At 45.3% G+C, this 22,744-nt stretch overlaps 1 protein-coding gene across 4 annotated transcripts in view; it reads right to left on the bottom strand.

The window, feature by feature from the left end:
* The window catches only part of ASXL2 (ASXL transcriptional regulator 2), a 141,440-nt gene that overhangs the window by 115,493 nt on the left and 3,203 nt on the right, over window positions 1–22,744 (bottom strand). Inside the window, exon 2 of one of the 4 annotated variants that reach the window (XM_074861198.1) lies at window positions 13,452–13,775. The exons of 1 other annotated variant lie outside the window; for it this stretch is intronic. In XM_074861198.1, coding sequence (XP_074717299.1) covers window positions 13,452–13,586 — 135 coding nt within the window. In that variant the 5' untranslated portion in view covers window positions 13,587–13,775. Of the gene's footprint in view, window positions 1–13,451; window positions 13,776–21,532; window positions 21,675–22,744 lie in introns of all 4 variants that reach the window. 2 more of the 4 variants (XM_074861200.1, XM_074861199.1) reach the window with 2 other exon arrangements.

Consider the following 22,744-nt stretch of genomic DNA (forward strand, 5'->3'; position numbering starts at 1 on the left):
CAAACATTTATTTTCCATCAGGCTGGATGTACAAGAATATTCATCTAAGGACATGACTCTCAGGTGGCTTCTAAGTATAGAACTGCAGCATTTTGCTAGAGCCACTAAGGTAGTGCCAGAAGTCTGGGTAACTGCAAAAACAGATCAATACAAAATGACCTATTCGCAAATGCACAAGAAAAGTGTAACTCTAGGTTAACCATTAATACCGACTTCAAAATAACGCAGATCTGTATCTCAAGATACTTACTCAGGAACGCACACGTAGCCAAAAAGGCTGCCTGTCGTGGGGAGAGAAGACTGAGCTCCCAACATCTAGACCCTTCATTGACTCTTGACCCCAGGAGGTCAACAGATGGATGAGAAACTTATCTTTACTGTTCTCCCCACCTTCTTCTCCCCACCCCACAATACACCAAAATAAAGACAAACTGCATGAAATCAATGCTGCCAACAATATAGCTTGAGGCTTTTAAGGTGTTGCTTTGCTTACCAAACCCAAACCAACCTCTGGCCATCACAGCTGAGGAAAGAGTTTTAAATAGTCTTCATAGACCTAATTATCTGCTATCAGATTACCTGTTATTCAGCAATTAGTAGTAAAATAATGCTTTAAAACGTTGGGGTTGGTACTAGGTCCAAGCTTGCTTCTCATTCATGACCAGATGACATCACCAAGTGCACCCTCAAGTTCCCAAACAATACAAAGCCAAGAGGAAGGGCCGTTGCACAAGATGGCTGTGCAGCCATCAGAGGGACCTTGACAGGCTGGGGAAACAGCCAGACACAACCTCATCTCAAGTCCACCAGGAAATCCCAAGTCCTGCACTGGGGAGGAACAAGCCCTTGTTGACCATGAGCCAGCAGCATACCCTTGAGGCAAAAAAGACCCCCAGCACCCCAGGCTGCTGATGGAGGTGCCCTTTCCCCTCCCCTCAGCATGCTCAGACAGTATCTGAAGTGCTGTGTCCGGTCCTGGGCTCCCCAGTTCAAGACCGACACAGGCAGACTGGACTAAGTCCAGCAAATGGCAACAGGGATCATTTTAAGGGATCGAAGCATCTTTTATATGAGGGGGGGCTGAGAGACCTGGGATTGTTTGGCCTGGAGAAGACAAGGCCCAGCAGGATCTTACCCGTGTCTATAAGCACCTGATAGGAGGCTGTAAAGAAAACCTCTTCAGAGGTATCCACTGAAAGGACATGAGGTAATGGGCACAAGTTGAGTGTGGTGGTGTTTGGGGTTTTCTCTGTAGGTTTTTATAAATTATTCTTGACAGTGGTCAAACACTGGAAAAGGTTGCTTAGGGCAGCAGAGGAGTCTCCACCCTTGGACTGGACTGTGTCCTGGGCACCTCGCTTTCAGCAGGGTGGTTGGACTAGACAATCTCCAGAGGTCCCCCTGAAGCTCAATTATTCTGTGATTCTATGACATAGACCTTCCTCAAGTGATCAAAAGAAGCTGATTTAGTCACTAAAGAACTGAGGTTAAGTATCACCATATCATTTTATGGTCCCCAGGCTTTCTAGCTGGCCAGGTTAAGTCCACAGGAGGCACTTCCCAAGCTGGGCAGTGAACCACTTTCCACAGGCTACTGCGAGCGCTGAACAATGGCAAGGAATGGGAAACCCACAGTCAACATCTTTGGTGTAGGAACTTCACTCAAAGACAGCTGGGAGAACATTTTGAGAAAAAAAAAAAAACAAACCCAAACAAACCAAGAATCACTCCACACTTGCCTTTTTTTCTTTTTTTAAGAATTCTCCTTAGCCATCTGTTGTTATCTATTGTCAAGACAGTATTGTGATAGATGAATTTGATTAGACAATACAGACATTCTTAAAATGACAGAAACAGCCTTCAGAAAGTATCTACAGAAGTAGTGATCCATGGAATCGAACCAGCTACACAGCAAGAAGGGATCTCAGACTTTGACTTATAATAACTGGAAATATGGGAAAGAGGGAGAGAAGGATGCAGAAGCATGAAGAAGGAGAAAAAAATACTTGGCGTTCTCATTCTTCCTCTCAAAATACTGGGAAAACTAGCACACAAAGTTGCAAGTCTAACAAAATAAAGCAAGTTATGGTCCAGAAGAGAAGTACAGATTCAAAGTTTTATGGATTTTAGTCTGAATGGCTACCTGTAACTTTGACATGTAAGACATAACTGCAGGAAAGGCTCCTCAGATTCACTATTCCTATCCTGTAAAATAGTCTTTGAAAACCCTTTTATCATCTGCAAGTTCAAGGAGACATCTAACGAGGAAAAATAAATCATTGCCGTTATTGCAAAAGCATGAACAGGAACAGGTCATTGTCTAAAGGCTTTTGAATCACTGAAAACATTTTATCTAGTGAACGCTAAGCCATTAGGTATGGCTTAAATATAACAAAATCATGAGAAGGGTCCAAGATTTGGGAAACATGCCTGATACTTAAACTCAGTCTAGACAAGCTCATCTGGAAAAACAGCTTTCCTGGCTGAGCAGCCATAGCTTCTCCCAACAGCAGAAAGTTTGCATGAGAATTTAGCAACTTGTTTACAGTGGTCAGATGCTTCCCAGAAACCTCAAAGCACGTGACCCGCGACCAGATCTAAGGACAAACCAGAAATGAAGAGGTTGGAGAACCCACCTGAGCGTGGTCAGGGGGCTCCGAGTCACCAGTCCCCTGTTTTCCAAAGGCATGCAGCCCCTCAAAGAACTGCAGGCAGCATGCCAAGCTCTGCAAATACCCCAAAGAGGGGCAACAAACACAGAAACCCGCAAGAGCCACACCACCCCAGGATGCTTCACATCCACCAACACACAACTGGCACACCTTTATCCATAACAGCCTTTATGGAAGAGGTGCAAAGGCCAGCGACAGCCCAGTGACATTAACCCAGGCCTGGCTCCCCGGCCATTGTGGCTCCCTGTGGTTTCCCTAACTTTAGCTAATCCTGCACCGTAGGATCAAAGTTTCTTGTGTTGGGCAACCACCACCACCACAGGTGAAACCAATAAAACAACTGGCTTTGGCTACACAGGACCAAGATTAATTTGCACTATCCTGATAGCAGTTGTCATCTCATGTTCTTTAAGAAACTTGTTTAATACCAACTCTCAGCCTACTTAGATAAGCAAAGCAGTTCACACGTTCAGATGCAATAACAACTCTGCGCTGCTTAACAAGCTGATCCAGAAGAACCAGGTACATGGATTAAAGAGACTCTGAAAAAAACAGATGAACCTTAAGTGCCTTCTCTCTTTTCTGCCCTTTTAGTCCCATATCAGATCTTTCACTTGAGTCCTTTTCTAGTTACTGTGTGTAACTAAACAAAAACTACTACTATCTGCCACAGAACTGAATTTCAGAGGCATTTTAAAATTAAGAGTGAGGATTTATAAACTACCTTCGTACTATGCTCAGCATTAGCCAAGATGAATCCCAAGAACAAACCAGCAAGAGGCAGTTCTGAAAAAGCCTCATTACTTGAACCTTGCTATTAATACTGAAAAGTGTTGATGTTTGATATAGGTGAAGCAATATACTTGAGATGGTGTCGCTGCTGCTTGAATTATGCTGCCTTAGGTGTTGAAATATTCCCGTTGGCTCATTCTTAACAAAAACCATTAATAGAGTTATCTATTTTATAGTACACATTGCTTTGTACCCTGAAGCTCTCCTGGTTTCTGCAAAGGTTTCCAAGAAAACAGGATCATCAGAAGGAAAGGTATTTCATAATTTCATATCTTGGAAGAAAGGCAGCTTTCTTTCTCTTATAGTATTTACCAGGTGAAAAAGTTATTCACACCACCTGCAATTATGCGAGAGAGATCTCAAGGGGCTGAAGCGAGTGCAGAGCAGAGGAGGGCAACGAAGCTGGGGAAGGGCCTGGAGAATAAATCCTGTGAGGAGCGATGGAAGGAGCTGGGACTGTTCAGTGTGAGGAGGAGAAGGCTGAGGGGAGACCTCATCACTCTCTACAGCTCCCTGAAAGGACATTGTAGAGAGGTTGGTGCTGGTCTCTTCTCCCAGGGAATTAGTGACAGAACAAGAGGGAACGGCTTTAAACTGCAACAGGGGAGGTTCAGACTGGGCATGAGGAGAAAATGTTTCCCAGCAAGAGTGGTCAGAGAGTGGAATAGGCTGCCCAGGGAGGGGGTGGAGTCCCCATCCCTGGGTGTGTTTAAGGGTCGTTTGGATGAGCTGTTGGGGGATGTGGTGTAGGGGAGAACTTTGTAGAGTCGGGCTGAGGGTTGGACTCGATGATCCCAAGGGGCTTTTCCAACCTGAAGGATTCTGGGATTCTGTTTCAGAAGCAAGATAGGCAGCTGTATCAAGAGGACCCAGAAAAGCACGAGTCCCCTACAAGCACCAGCCTACTGCACCGCAACAGCCTCCAACAAAACACATGAAAAACTGCTGCTCTTCAAAGCAGCTCAGTTCTTCCATTTCCCAGAAATCATCGATTTACAAGCATTGGCAAGAGGGGAAGATTATCTCACACCTCAAATCTACAGCAGAATAAGCACAACTGCTTACTTACAGAACAAAAAAAGTAAGCTTGCAACTGCATCCAAACTGTTGAAGTGGGTATCTGACATGTTTCTTAGCTAAGGGGGAGACGCGAGTGGCTGTTTAGGTGTACCAGAGACCAAACACAAGCAGTAGAATAATAAGAGTTGGAGCTCTTGCTGCATGAAATCCTTGTCATTACAGTATTGCTTTAAAACAGCGGGGTAATTCTGCCACATGTGATAAAAACAAGGAAACACCCGAATGGAAGATGTTTCAAGGCAAGAGATACTATAAAAGGAAAGCAAATTTGACAACAGAAATTACATCAGGGTTCATATCTCTTATTATGGTTTTGCTGAACTCAAGCTCAAAGTCCATACTTCATTTCCAGGTCCCAGGTCCAGCTGTTGCAACATGACCCAGAGGAGCCCTCAGCTCGGGCCGTGCTGCCTGCTCAGCACTCCCGACTTTGAGAACCAAATGCAGTGACTCAAGGATTCCCAAGATGGAAAACTGCCTTTTCCAGCATCAACCTACATGGCAAGGATTTGCCCATAAGCAAGTGTCCTCTTACCCTTAAAGGAAAATATTGCTACTATGAATCTGAACTTGCTGCTGGAGTCAGTGGTGAGGACAACCAGGTCCCAACCAGCAGGACAGAGGAGGAGGATGACGGATGGGCGCCAAGGAGAAGGACGGACAGGGTTGGAATTGCCCAAGGGGCACATGCCAGCACCCATCTTCTCGCCGGTGGCCCAGCCCACAGCTGGGAGCAGCCTCAGAGAGGGCTTTGGAAGGGTGAGGCTGGCAACCCCAGCGCTACAGGGCAGAACCCACCACAATCAAAGAGCTCACGTAATAAAAGTTTACGAGAAGCAGTGTGCCCATGCATCAGCCTTAAGTGCAAACAGGAGGGGTTTAAAAGTTTAGAGGTTGGTTTGTTTGTTTTTAACATGATTACCCAGGGTTGGCTGCTCCAGGAGTCATTTGGCATGCCTTTTCCAGCATTGTTAACCCCAATCCAAAACAATCTCATCTCTACATCAAAGCTTTCACCTCATTTTTAGAAATCTTTTTGAATGATATCAACAACCCTCCTCGCCCTAAGCCCCATGTAACAGCAGTCTGTTCTCAGCGGGAACTCCCCAAAGCCACAGCAATTCTCATGTGCTGCAGATAACACACGCTTGTAAACCAGAGAGACACAGACTGAACAAGAGGGATGACTGTCCACACAACTCAATTTTTGGTACTGGACATTGGTACAGCCAAAGTTTCGCTCTGAAAATACACCAAACACTGACCCACACATCACAGACCAACCAGTGTTACCAACGTTATTTAAATGAACACAGTAAAGAGAAATGTAAGTGTCTTGGGCCACTATCTTTGCAAAAAGGGGGACGTTTATCTCCTCTGAACTGCACCCCAAGTCTCTCTAGTGAGTAGGAATCTTTGGTTACACAGACTTAAAACTGTTATGATATCTTCTCACTAGACAGACCAGATAATCTCCCCATTTTGGATTTAATTCCTTTAAGTCCTTTGACACGAGAGGAGGAGGGAAACCGCAGGAAGATAATCTTAAAGCCTAAGAGCAAGACAAAGGGCTAGGATTAGACAGGTCGACTGATGATAACTGGAAACAGCTTCACAAGAAAGCAATGAGAACCTCAACTCTTACACCTCTGAGCTTAGCCTACTCTTGTCAGCAAGGGCATTAACTTGGGGATGTAGCTAGAAGTTGAAGATTCAGGCTTAGCTGAGGAGGGATTTCCACACATACTATTTCGTCTAGATGCTTCCTAAAAAATAGATACAAACTCAATTTCTGGTTCCTTACATTCTACATTCTCCTACAGCTTCTTACTAGGAAAAGTAAAATTACTCTTCCTTTCAAGCTTAAAGACGCTGCAGTGAACCCCCTTACGCTAGGAAAAGATGGGAATTAACAACGCCCACCGCTGCTCTTCCCCTTCCCAGCTCTGCCTGCTCCATGTGGACAAAGTCCTGATTTGTGGGGATTTCCACCCAGAAAGCTGGACAGCCCCGTAGTCACTAACGCTCTGCTCTCCCGATGCGTAACAATCCAAACAGGAGCGAGTTGTTGGGAACCAGACCCTTCTTTCCAGGGAAATACTGGAACACATCACTTGAGGGTATATCCCTGAGCATCACCGCAGTAGATGCTTCTCAAACATTATGACTTATCAAAAGAAAACCCACCACCAAACACATTTCTGCTACCAAGACTAAGTGCAAGCGAGCCCGAGCGACTCAAAGCAAATCCATACAGTGCGGCCTTCCTTCGCCTGAAGCAGGACCAGTGGGGAGGGAAGGACAGGAGTAGTAATTTAATTTTTAAGAACTGAGAGAAATTGCTCTAATTGAGTTTAAAAAAACAACTCAGCTGTGATAAAGTTACCAGTTTATTACAAACTCACACTGTTCAACAGAATATATTCTCCTGAGCATCTTCTGTAGTTCTATTTCTAGTGAGGACAAGTTACTGTATGATAGTTTTGTAACTCAAAGCATTGAGTATTCAGAGGCAGGAAAACTTTTAGATGGTCAAAGTCACAAAACTAAATGAACGTGTGTGAAAGAACACAGGCAACCAAATCTACTTGAAACAGGAGGTAAGACAGGATCTCCGTCTCCTACGTAGCTCTGGAACAAACAGGTCAATACTCTTTCATTAGTATTTCCAAGTTTAGTGAAATTTTCTAAAAAAAAAACCTAAAAGGAAGGTATCTCTATCACTCAACCCCACGTAAATCGTGAGTGCTCCAGCAAATTGCCTGAGCACCACCGCTTCACTGTCATGGCACTGGGAGCTTGCCAGAGGTCGAGCTTTCCTGATGCCAACTGCCCATTCACTCCTCTCTAAAGCCACCCGATTGAAATTAGGCTAAACCTGATGCAGAAGCAATCTGTGCCCCCTAATTACCTGTTTCTTTCTTCATATTGCAAGCCCCGAAATTTTGTTGAGAATAAAACTGGAGCATCCAGGAATCTGACCATCTACTAGCAGGAACAGCAGAGCAAAAAAAGCAATTGTGGCAAAGCCATTTTCATGTCATCTGTCAGCAAGTCTTCCCCCTTGCCTTTTAATATCCTCGCTATTCGTGGCTCTTGAAAGTTGGAAGAATAGGATTTTCTCAATTCAGCTCAGCTTTCAACACTTCTGTATGAAGAGTTTCTACAGTTCTCGTTATGGTTTGGCATTTTACTGACAAAACAGAAACAGCACGTTTCAGAAGCACTAACAGCACCCATATTAAGTTTTGTTGAAGCAGCACACGACCGTTTCCCCCACCCCAAAAGTGCCACGGCACCAAGTCATCCGTGTGTCTCCATTATATCGCTGTCTTTTCCATCTTTAAATACCAAGCTGAAACAAGCTAAAATATACTGTTAGAAACTACAAGCTGGAAACGAGGCTTTGAACACTTCCACTGCTGTGTCTCTTCCAGCAGACAACATCAGGAACGAGCTCCTTCCAGTTTCAACACCAGGTCTCCAGGAAATTTAGCAATTGCTGAACAAAACCGAATGTTTAGTGCTGGCTACTAGGCAAAGGATGAACGTTATGACAGGGAACCCACTCCATTTATCATACGAAATGAATCACCACCTTCATTCATACGTACCAAGGTTCAAGGCTAGTTAATAGCTTCGGAGCGTTCTCAGGGCAGCAAATTAGCATGCACCTCACTGAAATGCAGTTACACCACAGGCAAGCAGCTCCTTAGAAGGCTGCAATGAATCATTCATGAATGCTGGAGCTGAAACCCTTGTTAAGGGAATTAAAAAAAGACATCCCCTCCCCCAGACCTGTCCAGCACAAAACGCCTCTTACTGGGCAATACCGTTTTCTTTTATAGCTCATCCTTTGCCAGAGTTGGCCGTACTTTTCAGTTCAAGAAAGCTCTAAGTGCTCAGAGTAAGTTCTGCCCATGTAACTATGACAGTACATCATGCCAATATTCAAAATTACTTAGGATAAAAGCCTCATGGAAACTTGTGTTTGAAGTGGCTAGGTTTTTTGTTTTTGTTGGTTGGGTTTTGGGTGGGTTTTTTTTACAGCAATCTGTCCAACAAGGTTTAAGCAAGAGATTCTCCAAGACTGGATACAAAAGCACTTTAGTCCGTTAATGTTTTCAGCAAGCGCTGGTAAAAATGCCCTTTGGAATTCTTGCTACTGATTACTCCCTATATAAAGGAGGAATTAAAACTGGGCAACTGAATGCTGTATACATAACCATCACTTACACTTGGGCTTCTTCCTGGAAATAGGATTTAAACTTCATAAAAAGCCGTGAATCCACAGCAACTTGGCGAGTCATTAGCTCAGTGCCCTGCACGCTCTGGAGGGCCGGCAGCAATACCTGCTCATCGGGTTACAGCTCAGCCTCAGATCCAACGTGGACCTCCTGGCCATTCCTTTCTAGGAGGAGAGTTCCAGCTGCAGCTACAGAAGCCAGAGCTGCCAATTTCCTTATACACTCCTTCAGCAAGAAATCATCTTTATGCAATGCAAACCTTTTACAGAGAAGTGGGTCAGCTATAAAAAAACCCCAAAGTGTATGTGAAATTCCTTTTCAGTCAGTCACTACAGCAGTGGCTGGGCAGAGGCAGCATGCAAAATACTGCTTTACTCTGGCAGTAACAAGGGAAGAGGGGGACTGAAGGACTTGACCTAGATTGCAGTGTCTTCTCTACTCATCCAATTAGCCAAATGCTATTCAAGGTTTTAACCAGAAATGAGGTCAAGAAGGAATGGACAATTCCATGGTATTAGAAACCAGGTGCCATTAAATGCCAGTGCACGTTATCATTTTCTGCAGCATTTAAGACTGTAGCATGTCACATCATTTTTAAATGTGTTTGAACAGCAGCGTGACCAGGTGAGACCCAAGAGTCACGTTTCACCTGGAGGACCCGGTCAGGCAACCGCACAACTCTGAGCACAACCTGAACTGGGAGGAGGGCACGGGAGGACACCAGGCTACGCTGCCGCAGCGGCTCCACGGAGGCTCACTGCTCCTGTCCGCTCAAATCCTCCACTGGAGAGGTGAGGCTGAACAGGGACACAGGTTTCAACTTGGACAGCACTCCTCAGCAGAGACAGGAGACAAAATTGTCTGTACTTGTGACCGTTTTGTTTCAAGGATATGGCTGAGAGGATACTGAAGTGCTGCTTCAAATAAACTATTTCAAGTGAAAAACTTGTCCAACCGAAAGACAATGTCACCACCATTCTGCAGACTACCCTGTGCTCCCAACAACCTCCGAAACTCCCACCCACATGCTTGACAAGCTCAGCTTTATGTGGGGAACAAACAGTTTGAAAGAAGCTCGCCAGAATTCTATCAACCTCAAAGACCGGGAGAACTTTGATGTCTAGGATAGACTTCTGTGGGGAAAACCTAAAAGCGACCATCCCTACAAAACAACTCAAAGCTTCTGGACTTGGAGCTTACATCTCCGAATTTAGAGAACAGAAAACAAAGTGGAATAAGACCTCTGAGGTGAGGGCTTGCACGCAGCACGCCTTCAGCAGTAACGTGGGTATGAGACAGGAGAGGGGCAGAAGCCTATCAGTGGGGACTAAGAGCGGCCTTTTCAAATAAAACCCCCCTGTATTATCTCTCAAGGTTTGAGAAGGCTAAGGAGTTACACAGTGGAGATCCAAAAGTGACAACAGAAAGTCACAATTATTAGCAAGAGACAATTATTAAGCACGACTTGCTGAACTGGCTGTACATTTTGGCTCCCCCACACAACGCAAGAGTTCAGGATTCTGATGCAAAACGCTACAAAGTTGTCATCCTTGCACAGATATACTTCTTTCAAGTATAAGCGATCTTAAGCTCCCAATAAGTATTTGTGGAGGCAAAACTAATATTTGAGTTTAAGCCCTGGAGTAGCGCCTACATTTAGTTAGTGAAAGGAGAGCATGGGAAAGGCAGCAAGGCGGTGCGGGTCTGGTGCAGGTCACTGGTTCCCAAGAAGAAAATAAATGGCAACACAATTGGAGAGCAAACACCAGAGAGGTCAGAGTCCCAGAACCTGTGTGTAGCAACCCAACAAGGAAGTCTCAAAAATAAAGAGTCCTCAGACAGCCTTCAAGATGGGGCAAAGAGCTAAAGCAAAGCCAGCTCCTGTTTGATTCAAGTAGCACACTAGGCCCATGAGCAGTTTTTTTTAATATTTGTATATGAAAACGTGGGCATGTTAAAACCAACACGACCAGCTACTAAACTCAGTCATTTTACTTAACTTACTGCCAAGAAACCGCATTTGTCTCAAGTGACTGAATGTCCTATTAAAACACCAAACTTCCGTGAGCTTAAATGTCCACGCAGATGCTGAAAGATGGTCCTGCACCTTTGCCACATCTCCCTTCCTCTGGGCTGCACAGCCACGTGTGCTGGCAAAGTGATAAACAAGATCAGGGATCTAATCCGAGCTAAAAATAATTTTACTTTATTTTTTAATTAAAATAAAAACCCAACCAACAGAACAGCTTTACGATTGAGTTTGACAAGCAGCTTCACACACTCCTGTGGCCCTAGAGAAAGAGGCTGGTGCAAGGGCAGCGCTGACACACGCCTTCCCAGCTGGCAGCAGCGCCAGGATGAACAGCCCTAAACCAGCCTTTGACTTGCAAATATCCCAGAGGAGCCTGCAGGAAGCAGCTACTGCAACTCCTGGGGGTGCCAGCCTGGGATCCTGCCCAGGTTCAACCCTCTGCTAAGGTAGAGTCCAAAAAGGCAAGAAAGAAGCAAATTTTCACAACTGCATTTCACCTTTTCATGGAAAAGGCCCTTGGGATCATCGAGTCCAACCCTCAGCCCGACTCTGCAAAGTTCTCCCCTACACCACATCCCCCAACAGCTCATCCAAACGGCCCTTAAACACACCCAGGGATGGGGACTCCACCCCCTCCCTGGATGTTTTTGGTACAGACAAAATCGAGTTCCATGTGCAGTTTTAGGGATTTGTTAACCTTTACTTCGAATACTGGACTGATCTTCAGGCTTTACCAGCTGATGCAAGAAGGTCCGAGTGCCAGATCACTCTTCAGCATCTCAGGCACACGTTCACAGGCTGGTTTTCAAACGCAAGGAGCACGCTCCCAGCCAAAGCCGCTGCAGCTATTTTTACCCTGCGCATTAGGCCTTGGGCGCCTGGGCTGCGATGCATGGAGTCAACAAGTTCATGTTAAGGATGATCCGGAAAGATCAACTCAATGTGCACTCTGGGTTTGCAGAGGGGAGATAGCAAGCCTTACAGCGACCACGCTGACAAAAGACTTGACAGATTGTTCCTGCTGGACAGGTATTTACAAAATCTCCAGCTGCGAAGGGTGTTTAGCCATGAACACCACTACACTAACAATACTTCAGGTTGTTTAAATGCACCAGCTTAACTGAAGTCACCAGAACACGCACCATTTGAGTAATATTTATTACCAACCATGAGAAAAGCCTTATTTAAAACTCCACCTTGTCCTGCTAGTTATCTAGTAATTAAGAGTGTTTAAAAAAATATATCAGATTACCAGAAGAATATAAATGCTACTTCAAATTCTAAAATTTGTCCTCCAATAATTAGAGCCAGGATGGGATTATCAACCTTTTTTCCTGTAGCAAAACAGTTACCACCTCTCATGTTCTTTTATCCTTGCTGGAAAAAAGGGTTCTCTTTCCTATTTCAGCTTTCACACCAGTCAGAAAGCTAAAGCAGAGAAATTCAGTGCCTACTGAGCTGAAGTGAGAACTAACACTATGGACCTTCACTTGAATTTCAAGCTGATGATGAAGCTATTCATCTTGCTAATCTCTTCTGAAGAGAAATCTCTCGGAACAGAGGCTCCTACAGCTCCTCACAGTCTCATTCGAATACAGTTCGATAGACCTTGAAATGCAAAAGTCTCTCTTGTTACCTCAGAGAGAGTTGTTGAGTGTTGGCAAGATATTCGTGCTGCCTGGCAGAAAGCCTCGGTGGCTGCTCTGAAGTCAGTGCTCAGGCATGTCTATCTCACCCCAAAACCGCTACTGTGTACCTTCCCATCGGGCTGCAGAGCCAGCAGGGAGAGGTGAGGTTGCTGAACTACACTTTTTGTTTTGTTTTAAACACTGCAACCAAGGCTTTGCATTTCGTTTCATCCATTTTGCCACTGGTAGAGAAGTTAAGCAGCAGAAGCGCTTTTCACCAAGGCCTGCGTGTCAGCACTGGTGAGCGCTCTTTGAAACAGATTGGAGGTTTAAATACAGCAATAAAAAACAAAAAATAGGCGTACAGCAGGTAGCAGCAAACTTCTGAATCTGTCAGCACAGGAGGTGGCTTCTTTCCCGTTCAATAACTCCCAGTTCCAATAAGCCACAAACACAGAGGTTTTGTAAGTCACTAGTCAAAAGCTTCCAAACGAAACGGTATGTGTCATACCAAGAAATTCCATCTCTCCCACCTTCCCATTCTTCAGTATTCCTGTATGAGTAGCATATAAACACTGATGCTCTCCACGTGTGCTGGAACAAAAAAAAAGAAAAAAACATCTTTCCCAACCTCAACTCCCGCCTCACCGCTTGGTGCAGAACTAGCAGCCCACCCAGGACCTCACGGTTCCTTTCAGATCTCTTTGTGGTTTAGGGCAGCATCAGCACAAAACCAGACACCTACGAGGCATTATTTGGACTGCAAGGCTCCATGATATTCCTCTAGTTACACAGGGGAGGAAAAAAAAAGGCAACAGAAATAGGGAGAAAGCTCAAGACAGCATACACAGGAGGTTCCTTGGTGAAAGGAACAGAGGGATAAGCAGATTTCACGCAAGACACCAATTCTCACAAGACTTCACTGCAAAGGCCAAGGGCAACGAAGCCCGCAGGGACGGAAGGCAGGAGGAGGAGCAGAAGACAAGGGGCCATCACTCACTTCCATGCAGATGTAGCAGAAGACAGTAAAGTTGCTGCAGCTCCAGCTTTTGAAACACCTCCAGAAGCAGAAGATAAAGAGATGACCCTTAAAGTCGGGGCTAACTGGAGCCATCGGATTTTCATGTTCAACCATGGAAGACACAGGTAGATAACTTGAACCAGGGCAGTTCTTTTGGAGGATTTTGTTTTTTCCGCATTCCTTCCCCTACAGCAGAGGGGAAACCTTAAAGCTCGTTCTTTCCTTTTAGGACTGGAAAACATTTAGCTGTATACAGCTCTAGAGGAGACATTAGGTCAAAGACAGACAGGAAGCCTCAGCAGCCTGAAACAGCAAAATAAAAGGCATTTGAAGTGCATTAGCTGCTTGGTTAAGGAAAGCACACTATTTGTAGAGAACCACGTAAATAAAAACAGTTTGTTACCGGAGTTAAGTGCTTATCTACAGCTTAAAAGCTTTGTCAGAAAAAAAAACACAACATTTTTTTTCAGAATTTATTTGCACAGCAAAGAGCTGAAAGCCTCCAGCAGAAGTAAGGTAAGGTAACCCCCTACAAACAGTTTCAGCATAAAGAAAGTAAGGACAAACATTTTAAGTATGTTTCAAGTGGCACTCCAAAATTTAAGACAGCCACTGATAACCAGCAGGGCTCTACGCCTGCCTTGCCGCATGGTTTTCAGGTTGTTAATTCACTGTTACGTCCCAAAGGAAGAAGGTCAAATACAAAGATGCGGGTATTTTACTTCAGCTGCCTTTCCAAAACAGATGTTTGTTTAGGATGGTTTTTCTTCCACAAGTTCAGGCACGAATGAAAATCTTACTGATTAAGGATAAACCCATTATTGCAATAACGCTGCTGATAAGAGACAATTTTCTTTGCCGTTTTCTGAAGAGCTTTGGTGTTCAACCTTCCAACAAGACCCGAGACCTGCAAGTTCCAATGGAAACAGCTGCAAGGAGGTGAGCAAAGAGACCCCGAAGACCTGTAGCTGCCTTTTAAAGATTTTTACGGGCAGAGAAACAGACTTTTCAAGTGATGGTGTGTGTTAATACTTTAAAACAGCGCTTATCTAGCTCAGCAAGACTTTAATCTTGGCTGAAGCCTTTAAACCTTACTGTTCTAATGGCAGATAGTCATTCATACATCCTGCACCAGAAGTGTTTCATGTTTTCCTGCCCACTAGCTGCTGAAAGGCAATTTAAGTGATGTTATAACACTACAAAACACTGACTTTTCAAACACTGACTTTTCCATGGCAGTAAGGATGGGATCTAGCCTTCAGTGTGGGTTAAGGAGAGCTGGATCCATTCTGGCTGATACACCGACGGGCACGTTTGGGAGAGGGCAAAGATTGTGCCATTTATTTTTCGTGACAAAGTGCATAAGAAATTATTTGCTGATCCTCTGCCACCAGAAGAGCTATGTCCACATCACATAAAGGCAAAGTAAACTTCAGATTCAGTATTTCCAGAAGTACACTGATATTTAATAGGACTGTATAGGACAAAGCAGAACTACATTTATAGTGCACACACGTTTAAAGGACTGCTACAGGAGCCCCTCTCAACACTCAGTGCCACAGCGGGTTGGTAAGAAGGAAGAAACGCTGACGACAGATGCAAGTTGAACGCTGGCAACCAAAGTGGATGTAACACAAACCGTGGTGCCTTTCAAACTATTGACACCATGCACTAAGTGCTTGGCTTGGAGGAATCCTGCTTAAAAGCCAGTGGGCTTGCAGGACGATGGTGATTAGCCATTCTCAACCCTTCACCTCGCTCTGTGAATTACTTCCGCAGAAATTACTGGAAGGAGTTCCAAGAGTTGTGGCAACGCCCAAATCCAGGGGGGCTTGGGACAAGTGCAGCTCAAGAATCAGAGGCTGGAGAGCTGATGTCCCGGGTGGCAGCAGAGCACAGCCCGCAGAGACATATGGGGACACAGTATTCCACTGATATTCCACTGGACTGGACTCCCAGCTACGGCACAGACTGTCCACCTGAAGCAGCATCTGCCAGGTTTGCTAAAATCTTCATGTTTAAAACGCTCATTAATGAAGTGACTGTCATTTTCCAATATGATTCTGCTGAAGCGTCCGCTGCCCGCCCCAGGGAAGCAGGATCAGTGTACTCAGTGCCCTGCGAGTATTACCAACCGTTTACTTGCTAAAGCCTTTTCAGATTGCACAAGCCACTCCTGCCAGGAACACCAGCCCTCTGCAGCTTTCCAGCAGCCACAAATCCCCTAACGTGCTCCATTTATGTATCGCGTGCCAGAAAGCACAGGGGAAAAGAGGAGAAAATGGGTTTTGTTGATCTCAGGGGGGCTGCTGTATTGGGACAGAGTGTAGGCTGAGCTCAGAAAAAGCTTCTGAACAGCAAAACTGCAAGCCATAAGAGATAATGTTTATTGCTGCATCTTGTAAGAGGTTTAAGAGCAAATTCAAGTTTCCCCACGTGGAAAGTGGGGAAGAAAGAATTCTTCCCAGCAGAACACAAATTGCACGACTTGCCAGAAAAAGAACAGGGACATTGTTATGAAGTGATCTTATCAAATCAACTTTGAATTCAAAAACCAGTAAAACACAAGCGCACTCAGACTCCAGCAGAGCCAGTGCGGTTATCAGAAGGAAAGACAGTGTCTAATATCTATAAAGTCATGCAAAACAGCTTTAGGAGAACGTACAGTTACCATGGCATTGCAGTATGTTGTGCTCTTGAAAATAAAGTTTTAAACTGCCCCAAAGAGAAGTTCACAAGTTCAGTTCCTGCCCTGAAGTTGCATCACTGCAATGACATCAGTAGGGTTTCCTGCTTGGAAGTAACCAGCAGTCACCTCGGTCTGGCCTAGAGTGAACAAAAATGCATTTAAGCAGGGATTCCTTTGGCTGTTCTTATATGGAACTACTGCAGAGCCACGTACAATCAAAATATTGTCCATATGCGAGGCAAAATTTATGCTCACATCAAAGCATTACAAGCAGGTACAGCTGTTGCCCCCAGTTTGACTGAGCTCTCTTGTGCTCTCAGGTTCTTTCAGTGAAGTTTACCTGAAGATAAAAGCAGACTGAGCCTACCGCAGAGCTGGCAAACAGACCCTAATCCTGTTACTGGTGACTTTTTTTTTTTATATACTTCAGTGGAAAAAAAGCAAATTCTTTAAATTTAAACTAAACTCACATAAGTACGTAACCCATCTGGCTGAATAATTTCACGCACACTTCCTGAAGCTACAGAGTCTATAGGTATATACCTGCTTTTAGCCAGGCAAATAAATTCATGCTAATTTGAGAGCAATCAGGAAGTTTATCAGGCACATTTATAATCACACCATACACTTCTTTCCAAGAGTCAACACTTAGCTATTACAAAATTAGGTTACATTTCAGTATCTAAAAGATACCCAGCTCCAAAAAAATTGTCCTCGCAGGGCTCTCATCTCCCCTGTAAGGGAATGCGATAAAGTCACAGCCACACAAGCATTTAAACATGTCACACTGGGGCTACAACAGACAACACAGAAACATTTCTGCAGGAGAACAGCAACCCAACCCACACCTAGCAACACAGGACATGCTACTTTCCTAGTTTGTCCTAAATGCAGAGGAAGGACAATAAACTTGAGCACCCGCATCCAAGTTGCCAAGCCCTGACGATCCATGGCCTCCTCCACAGAGCCAGTCATCTCACCACCTTGTCCAGCAACAGCTCACCTTTAGTAAAGCCACACTGGCTGTCCCCAAAAGAATGTTCTTCTCCTACATGCACAAGAAACCAGCTTCCAGGAGTGTTTGTTCCATACCTTCCCAAGGACCCGAATAAGGATGACCAGACCTACTTCCCCACATCCTCCTCCTCACCCTTTGGAAGAGGAGTATGACATTTTCCCCTCTTCTACTCACAAGGAGCCTTCCCCAGTCACCACAGCCCTTTAAGGTCAATTAAAAAAAAAAAAAAACCACACACTACTTGCAATCATGTTGGCCAGTTCCTTCAGGAAAATCTTTTGTTTACACAGAAAAGCAGGAAACCAGGCCTGAAGTTGAAGTAAATAAAGACCAATCCATATGGGCCCAAAGCAGATCCTGATGGACCTCTGTGCAACTATCTAGAAAGCCAACGTTCCAGGGGGCTGCTCTCCCATTCTCCATGCTGCTTGGGACTTCCAAAATAAGAGGAGTTTCCAGGTATTTAGTAACCTGCAACAGATTTCCACAAGTCTGTGCAAGCTTTTAGCATCCACAACATCCTGCAAAAGCAAGTTCCACAGCTTACATCTCCTCCCGCGCTCTCTGAACACGAGGCTGTCAGCAGTTGCCACCCCTTGGCTTCGGCACTGAAACAGAGTGAACACTGCATCATTGGAGGCTTTTTCTTTAAAAAAAGAAATTCGTGTAATCTTACTGCCACAGCTATGAAGTGATAAGCTCACATGCTTAGTCCTCCAAAGTTTTGTCTCTACTACACAAGAGCAACGCTGCTATACTTCTCTGTGAAGCAGAGTTTCACAGCATCTGCAGAACATAAGCGATAGGCATGATTATCCAACTTCTCACATTTTATTTGAAAGGCTATACAATAACAGGGAAAGTATTTTCATTACGTCCTACTGAAGCTGCTTCATTCAGGACATGAATCCAGATCAGACATCTAAGAAGATCCCACAGCTTGTTATGGCAGAGATGTTTTAGAGACACAGGAAGAATTAGAGCAAACGTCTTGGCTTTCCAGGCCTTCTATTTTTACTCCTCCAATCAGTTTAAGCTAACCACATAAGCAGAAAACCTAACAATCATAGAAAAAACCCCCAGATATATCAAGCGTCTGCTTCTGGTGTGTTTTAACACACATTGTAGGCAATGGATGCACATGCAGAACCAAACCAAAAAGCCACAGGATGGCCATCAGCATTGGTGTGTTTGGGCACTACCACCCACTGGCCACATCTACGTTATTCTAGTTTTAACCCTGATCAGGAGAGCACTCACGATGCCGGCCCTCAATTCTCCACTTCCCGTGCCTCAGCTCGCTTTCCAGAGCAGCTGGTGGGGAAGACAATGGACTCTCTTCAGATGAAGGCACCTTTCAGTCCGGTGTGAGACAGGCAGCAGCACAAGTCCAGCCCTGGGGGTCAAACCAGAGCTACCCGACGTGAAACCCTGCAGCAGACACAGCACCGCTATCGGCTCCTCCTCGCCACCGATTTCCCTTCCCAGGGTGATTTTATCACTCCACGTTACTTGCTAAAGCAAAAAGCACTCAGTGCACAAAAACGCAGACTGTGAAGCATGGGTTTTAAGCACAAAGTATCTGAATTTCCCTCTTTTTATAGAGAGCCCGCATGATACCGAGAATCCAACTACATTTCAGTAAAAGATGATTTTTCCATGTCTTTAGGACACTACACAATGTGCTGGTTACTACACAATGGTTAGGTTCATCAAAACCACCTTCTGCAGATGCTGCAAAGGCCATATCTAGGGAAATAAAACTGGCTTTTGTTCTCAAACGTTCTCACTTGGAAAAGCCTTGCATAAAAAATGCTCAAGAGGTGCTTGCACATCTACATTTCTCAGCTGATTTGAAAGGAGACCACAACTTTTGCAGAAAAGCCACTCCAGTGCTCTTGCAGCTTTAGAGACAAGCTCACTCAAGGAAGTCTGCGTGATACCTTTAAATCCTTCCATGATAAAATAAAGTTAATGAGAGAGACCAAGCAAAAGCATACAGGACATGGGGTAATGGCTTTAAACTGGACGAGGGGGAATGGCTTTAAAGTGTGGAGATCCAGACTAGATGTAAGGAAGAAATTCTTCCCTGTGAGGGGGGTGAGGCCCTGGCACAGGTCACCCAGAGAAGCTGTGGCTACCCCCTTCCTGGAAGGGTTCAAGGCCAGCTTGGACGGGGCTTTGGGCAACCTGGGCTAGTGGAAGGTGTCCGTGCCCAGGAGAGGGGGGTGGCACTGGGTGGGCTTTAAGGTCCCTTCTAACACAACCCATTCTATGATATATCTAAGCTCTGTATTAAAATTAATACTTAAACTGCATATACTGTTTTAAATAAGAACAGAAATAAAGGAAACATGTTTGAGATCCTTCAGTAGCACTGAATTTTCAGCTGGCACACAGAACAAGGTGAAGAGTTGCCCAAACCTCCGTCTGTGAGCTCGCCGGAGAGGCGGCGGCGGGCAGGGCTGCGATGCTCTGCAGCTGGTGGGGATTCCCCGCCTGGCACCACTGCTGCTCGCCGCTTCCTCTTCCGCGCTGCCGAGCTGCGTGCTCGCACATCTGCCTCCACCCTGCTCTGCAGGCGGGAAACACCACGCCAAGATTTTACCAAGTGCATTGATGCTTTGGAACAGACGGACTCCGCTGCCCTCAAGCCAAGAGCCAGCCCCTCAGGTATCTTTTCAAAAAGTTGTACTACTAATAATAAAATTAACAACAGCTCAGCACAGCTTCGCATTGTCAACCCCGTAGATCAGCTACAAAGCTGGGCAACGAGTTTACCCAACTCCAGCCAGGGCAAGCACAACTGCACGTCCGAAGCAGCAGGGGTGTGTGTGTGCAGTAACTCACAGGGATTTTGATGTCTTTAAGAGGTTAAAGTTCCTAGCAGGAGCACAGGCTACGACTTGGAAATTAGTTTTTGAAGTAGCAGGCAAATAACTGGATTATTGTGGTTGGAAGAAGGACAGATGCTGGTTTGCTACAGCAATTAAAGTGGATTATTCTTCCACCTCATCCTTTCCAAATTCTATTTCCATACCAGAACCAATTTTTTAAGCCTCCATTTGTCTCTTACAGATTCCCAAGATGAGTTTAAAGCAACTTTCAGTTCACCAGAAGTTCCAGCATCCAGAAGAGCAGGTATCAGAGGATACAACCCACGCTGGGCTAACAGAGTTCCCATTTGCAGAGCAATTGCTGACTTTACAGTAAAATCCTTAAAAAAAAGAATTGAAAAAATATATCCGAGTGCTGTGGTCAATAAAAGATGTGTATGAGTAAGTAGAGAAGAAAACTGCAGTTCTCTCAACACGTGACAGAGTTTGTGCCAACTTTTGTTCAGTCTTGTGCAGCCACGAGTCTGTTTCTCTAGAAACACTGCCAAGGTATTTTCCTGGCTAGTGGACACGTAGATAGGTCACGTGGCAGAAGGACGTCGTACAATGGCTCGGTCACCAGAGCGGTGGCTACCAACTGCACTACACCCTCCCGCAGAGTCTCTGCAAAAGCACTTGACAGAACAGACCCACCTTAGCCACCGCTTCTCGTCCTCAGTGGCAACAGGTCTTGTACCTGGACACAGGCTGAGAACAGGGAAGGAAGCTGTGATAATACTTACGGGATTAAAAACCAAACGACAAAAAAATCACCACCAAAAAAAGCCTTACACACAGCAACAAATCACCCCCTAAAAAATAAATACAAGAAGCCTTACCAAGCTCTGATTAATCCTTTAACCTTCTACTCTAATCGTTCAATATCTTGCCGAAAAGTGAAAATCCAGTTCTCAGATTCACCAGGAATGGCCTGCTGTGCTCCAAATCACCCTCCAGACTTTTTCTAATTGAGCAATCAGACCTCTGAAGGGCTGGTGAAATGAAGAAACCTGTCTCAGACATCACGTGCGTTCTGTACCCAGTTAAACCAAGCACTGCTCTTCTCCCAAGCTCTGCCAGCACACCCAGTTCAGCTCTGCCGAGCTATACCCTGGAAGGCTATGTAGAAATATGTAGTAGTAAAAAATAACTGATCAGTCTGTCAAATTGATGGTTTACAGAATCTTCCGAATTTCTGCAGCAGTGTGGGAACCTCTGCAGATATTCAAGTTTGTGTATACGGGTGAGCAAACGGACTCAGGTACTTGCAGACACATGGGCAACTTCCACCATTTGCATCCTTCCACCCTTCTCTTCTGCAAACACCTTAACAGAAAGCAGAGGAAAACAGCATCCTTCACATTCCTTACTTCATCGCCCTCCACAAAAATGCACCTTAATAAAAAACATCAACTTGCAACACCATGCCATTTCCTTCCCCAACAAATAAGCTTTCTACTTGACTTCGCCTTTTGACCTTACTGCATTATCTTCTGTTTGACATCGCAGATGGGCCTGTGAACACCAGATCAGATCGTATGTTCTGCGCTATCACTTTCAGCGATGGCACGTCTCTTCATTTTAATTCTTCAGTTGACACAAGTGATGCAAGCAAACCCCTAGAGCAAGAGAAAAGCTGAGTTCACATCACAAGGGCTGCACAGTAACTGCCAGCATCATGACAGGACTCAGGCTTGGGACATCCACGCCTTCAGAGACGCCCACCGCAGCACGTCTAAGCTCTGTCTGCTCTCCCAGGGGCATTCTCACACTGGATTTCCACCCTCCAAAGCCAACAAAGTCAGTTTGACCCAACAGGAAATCAGCATGCAGGAAAAAACACGGCTGCAGCAGCTCCCTCTCACAAACAGGTAGCATAAAAGAGCATTTTGTGTTCCTGGATGACCTGGCCAAGAAGCATTTACAGAGACCACCTCCAGCCCACGCTCACACAGCCCCTGTGCCTTGGCACTGCGAAGCTGTACAGCAGAAAACTGTTTTGTCAGGTCACACACGGGGACTTCCCATGAAAAACAAACACCAAATTTCTTCAGACTTGGCACGTGACAGCGTACACTTTCCTCCACGCAAACAAAGCACAAAGACAGCCTGTTTGTGGCTTCTGTCCAGCAACAAGACTTCTTGTCTGGATCCAAACAGGCCACTAACGCACCCCAACAGCCCGCTCACTGCCGTGCTCCATCACGCCGCAGAGCGGAGGGTGGCAGCAGGACGGTGCACGGAGTATTTGGCTGTGATCCGCTTTGTAAAGCTGCACCACAAGGACGGTGTTAAACATAAGCCAGAGGAATAGCAAAAGCTCTGAGGCCTGAGAAGACAAAACAAAGCACAGAGCTTCTCTGCTGCCCAACCAAAGTCCCATTGCCACACGCAACGTGGCGCCCGCCCCCTTCAGCCACTGTATCAACCCAATACTACAATGACAACGTTTACCCCAAATCCGACTAAAGTACTACAGAACATTTGTTCTCATCTGCCTGAACCAACTTAACAGGCATCAGTCAGTTTTCTGATAGCCACTGGACCACCACAGCCACACGCTTTAAGCCCAGCCACAGCCAGGCACTGCAGAGGCACCAGCCCGGCTCTTGGCGCCCTTAGGTCAGTACAGGGTCCCTGGCACAGGTCTGTGTGCAAGATTACAAACTGAGCCCGGACACCAGTTTAC

This window comes from Strix uralensis, chromosome 3, assembly GCF_047716275.1.
Source record: "Strix uralensis isolate ZFMK-TIS-50842 chromosome 3, bStrUra1, whole genome shotgun sequence".
In the NCBI taxonomy this organism is placed as follows: domain Eukaryota; kingdom Metazoa; phylum Chordata; class Aves; order Strigiformes; family Strigidae; genus Strix; species Strix uralensis.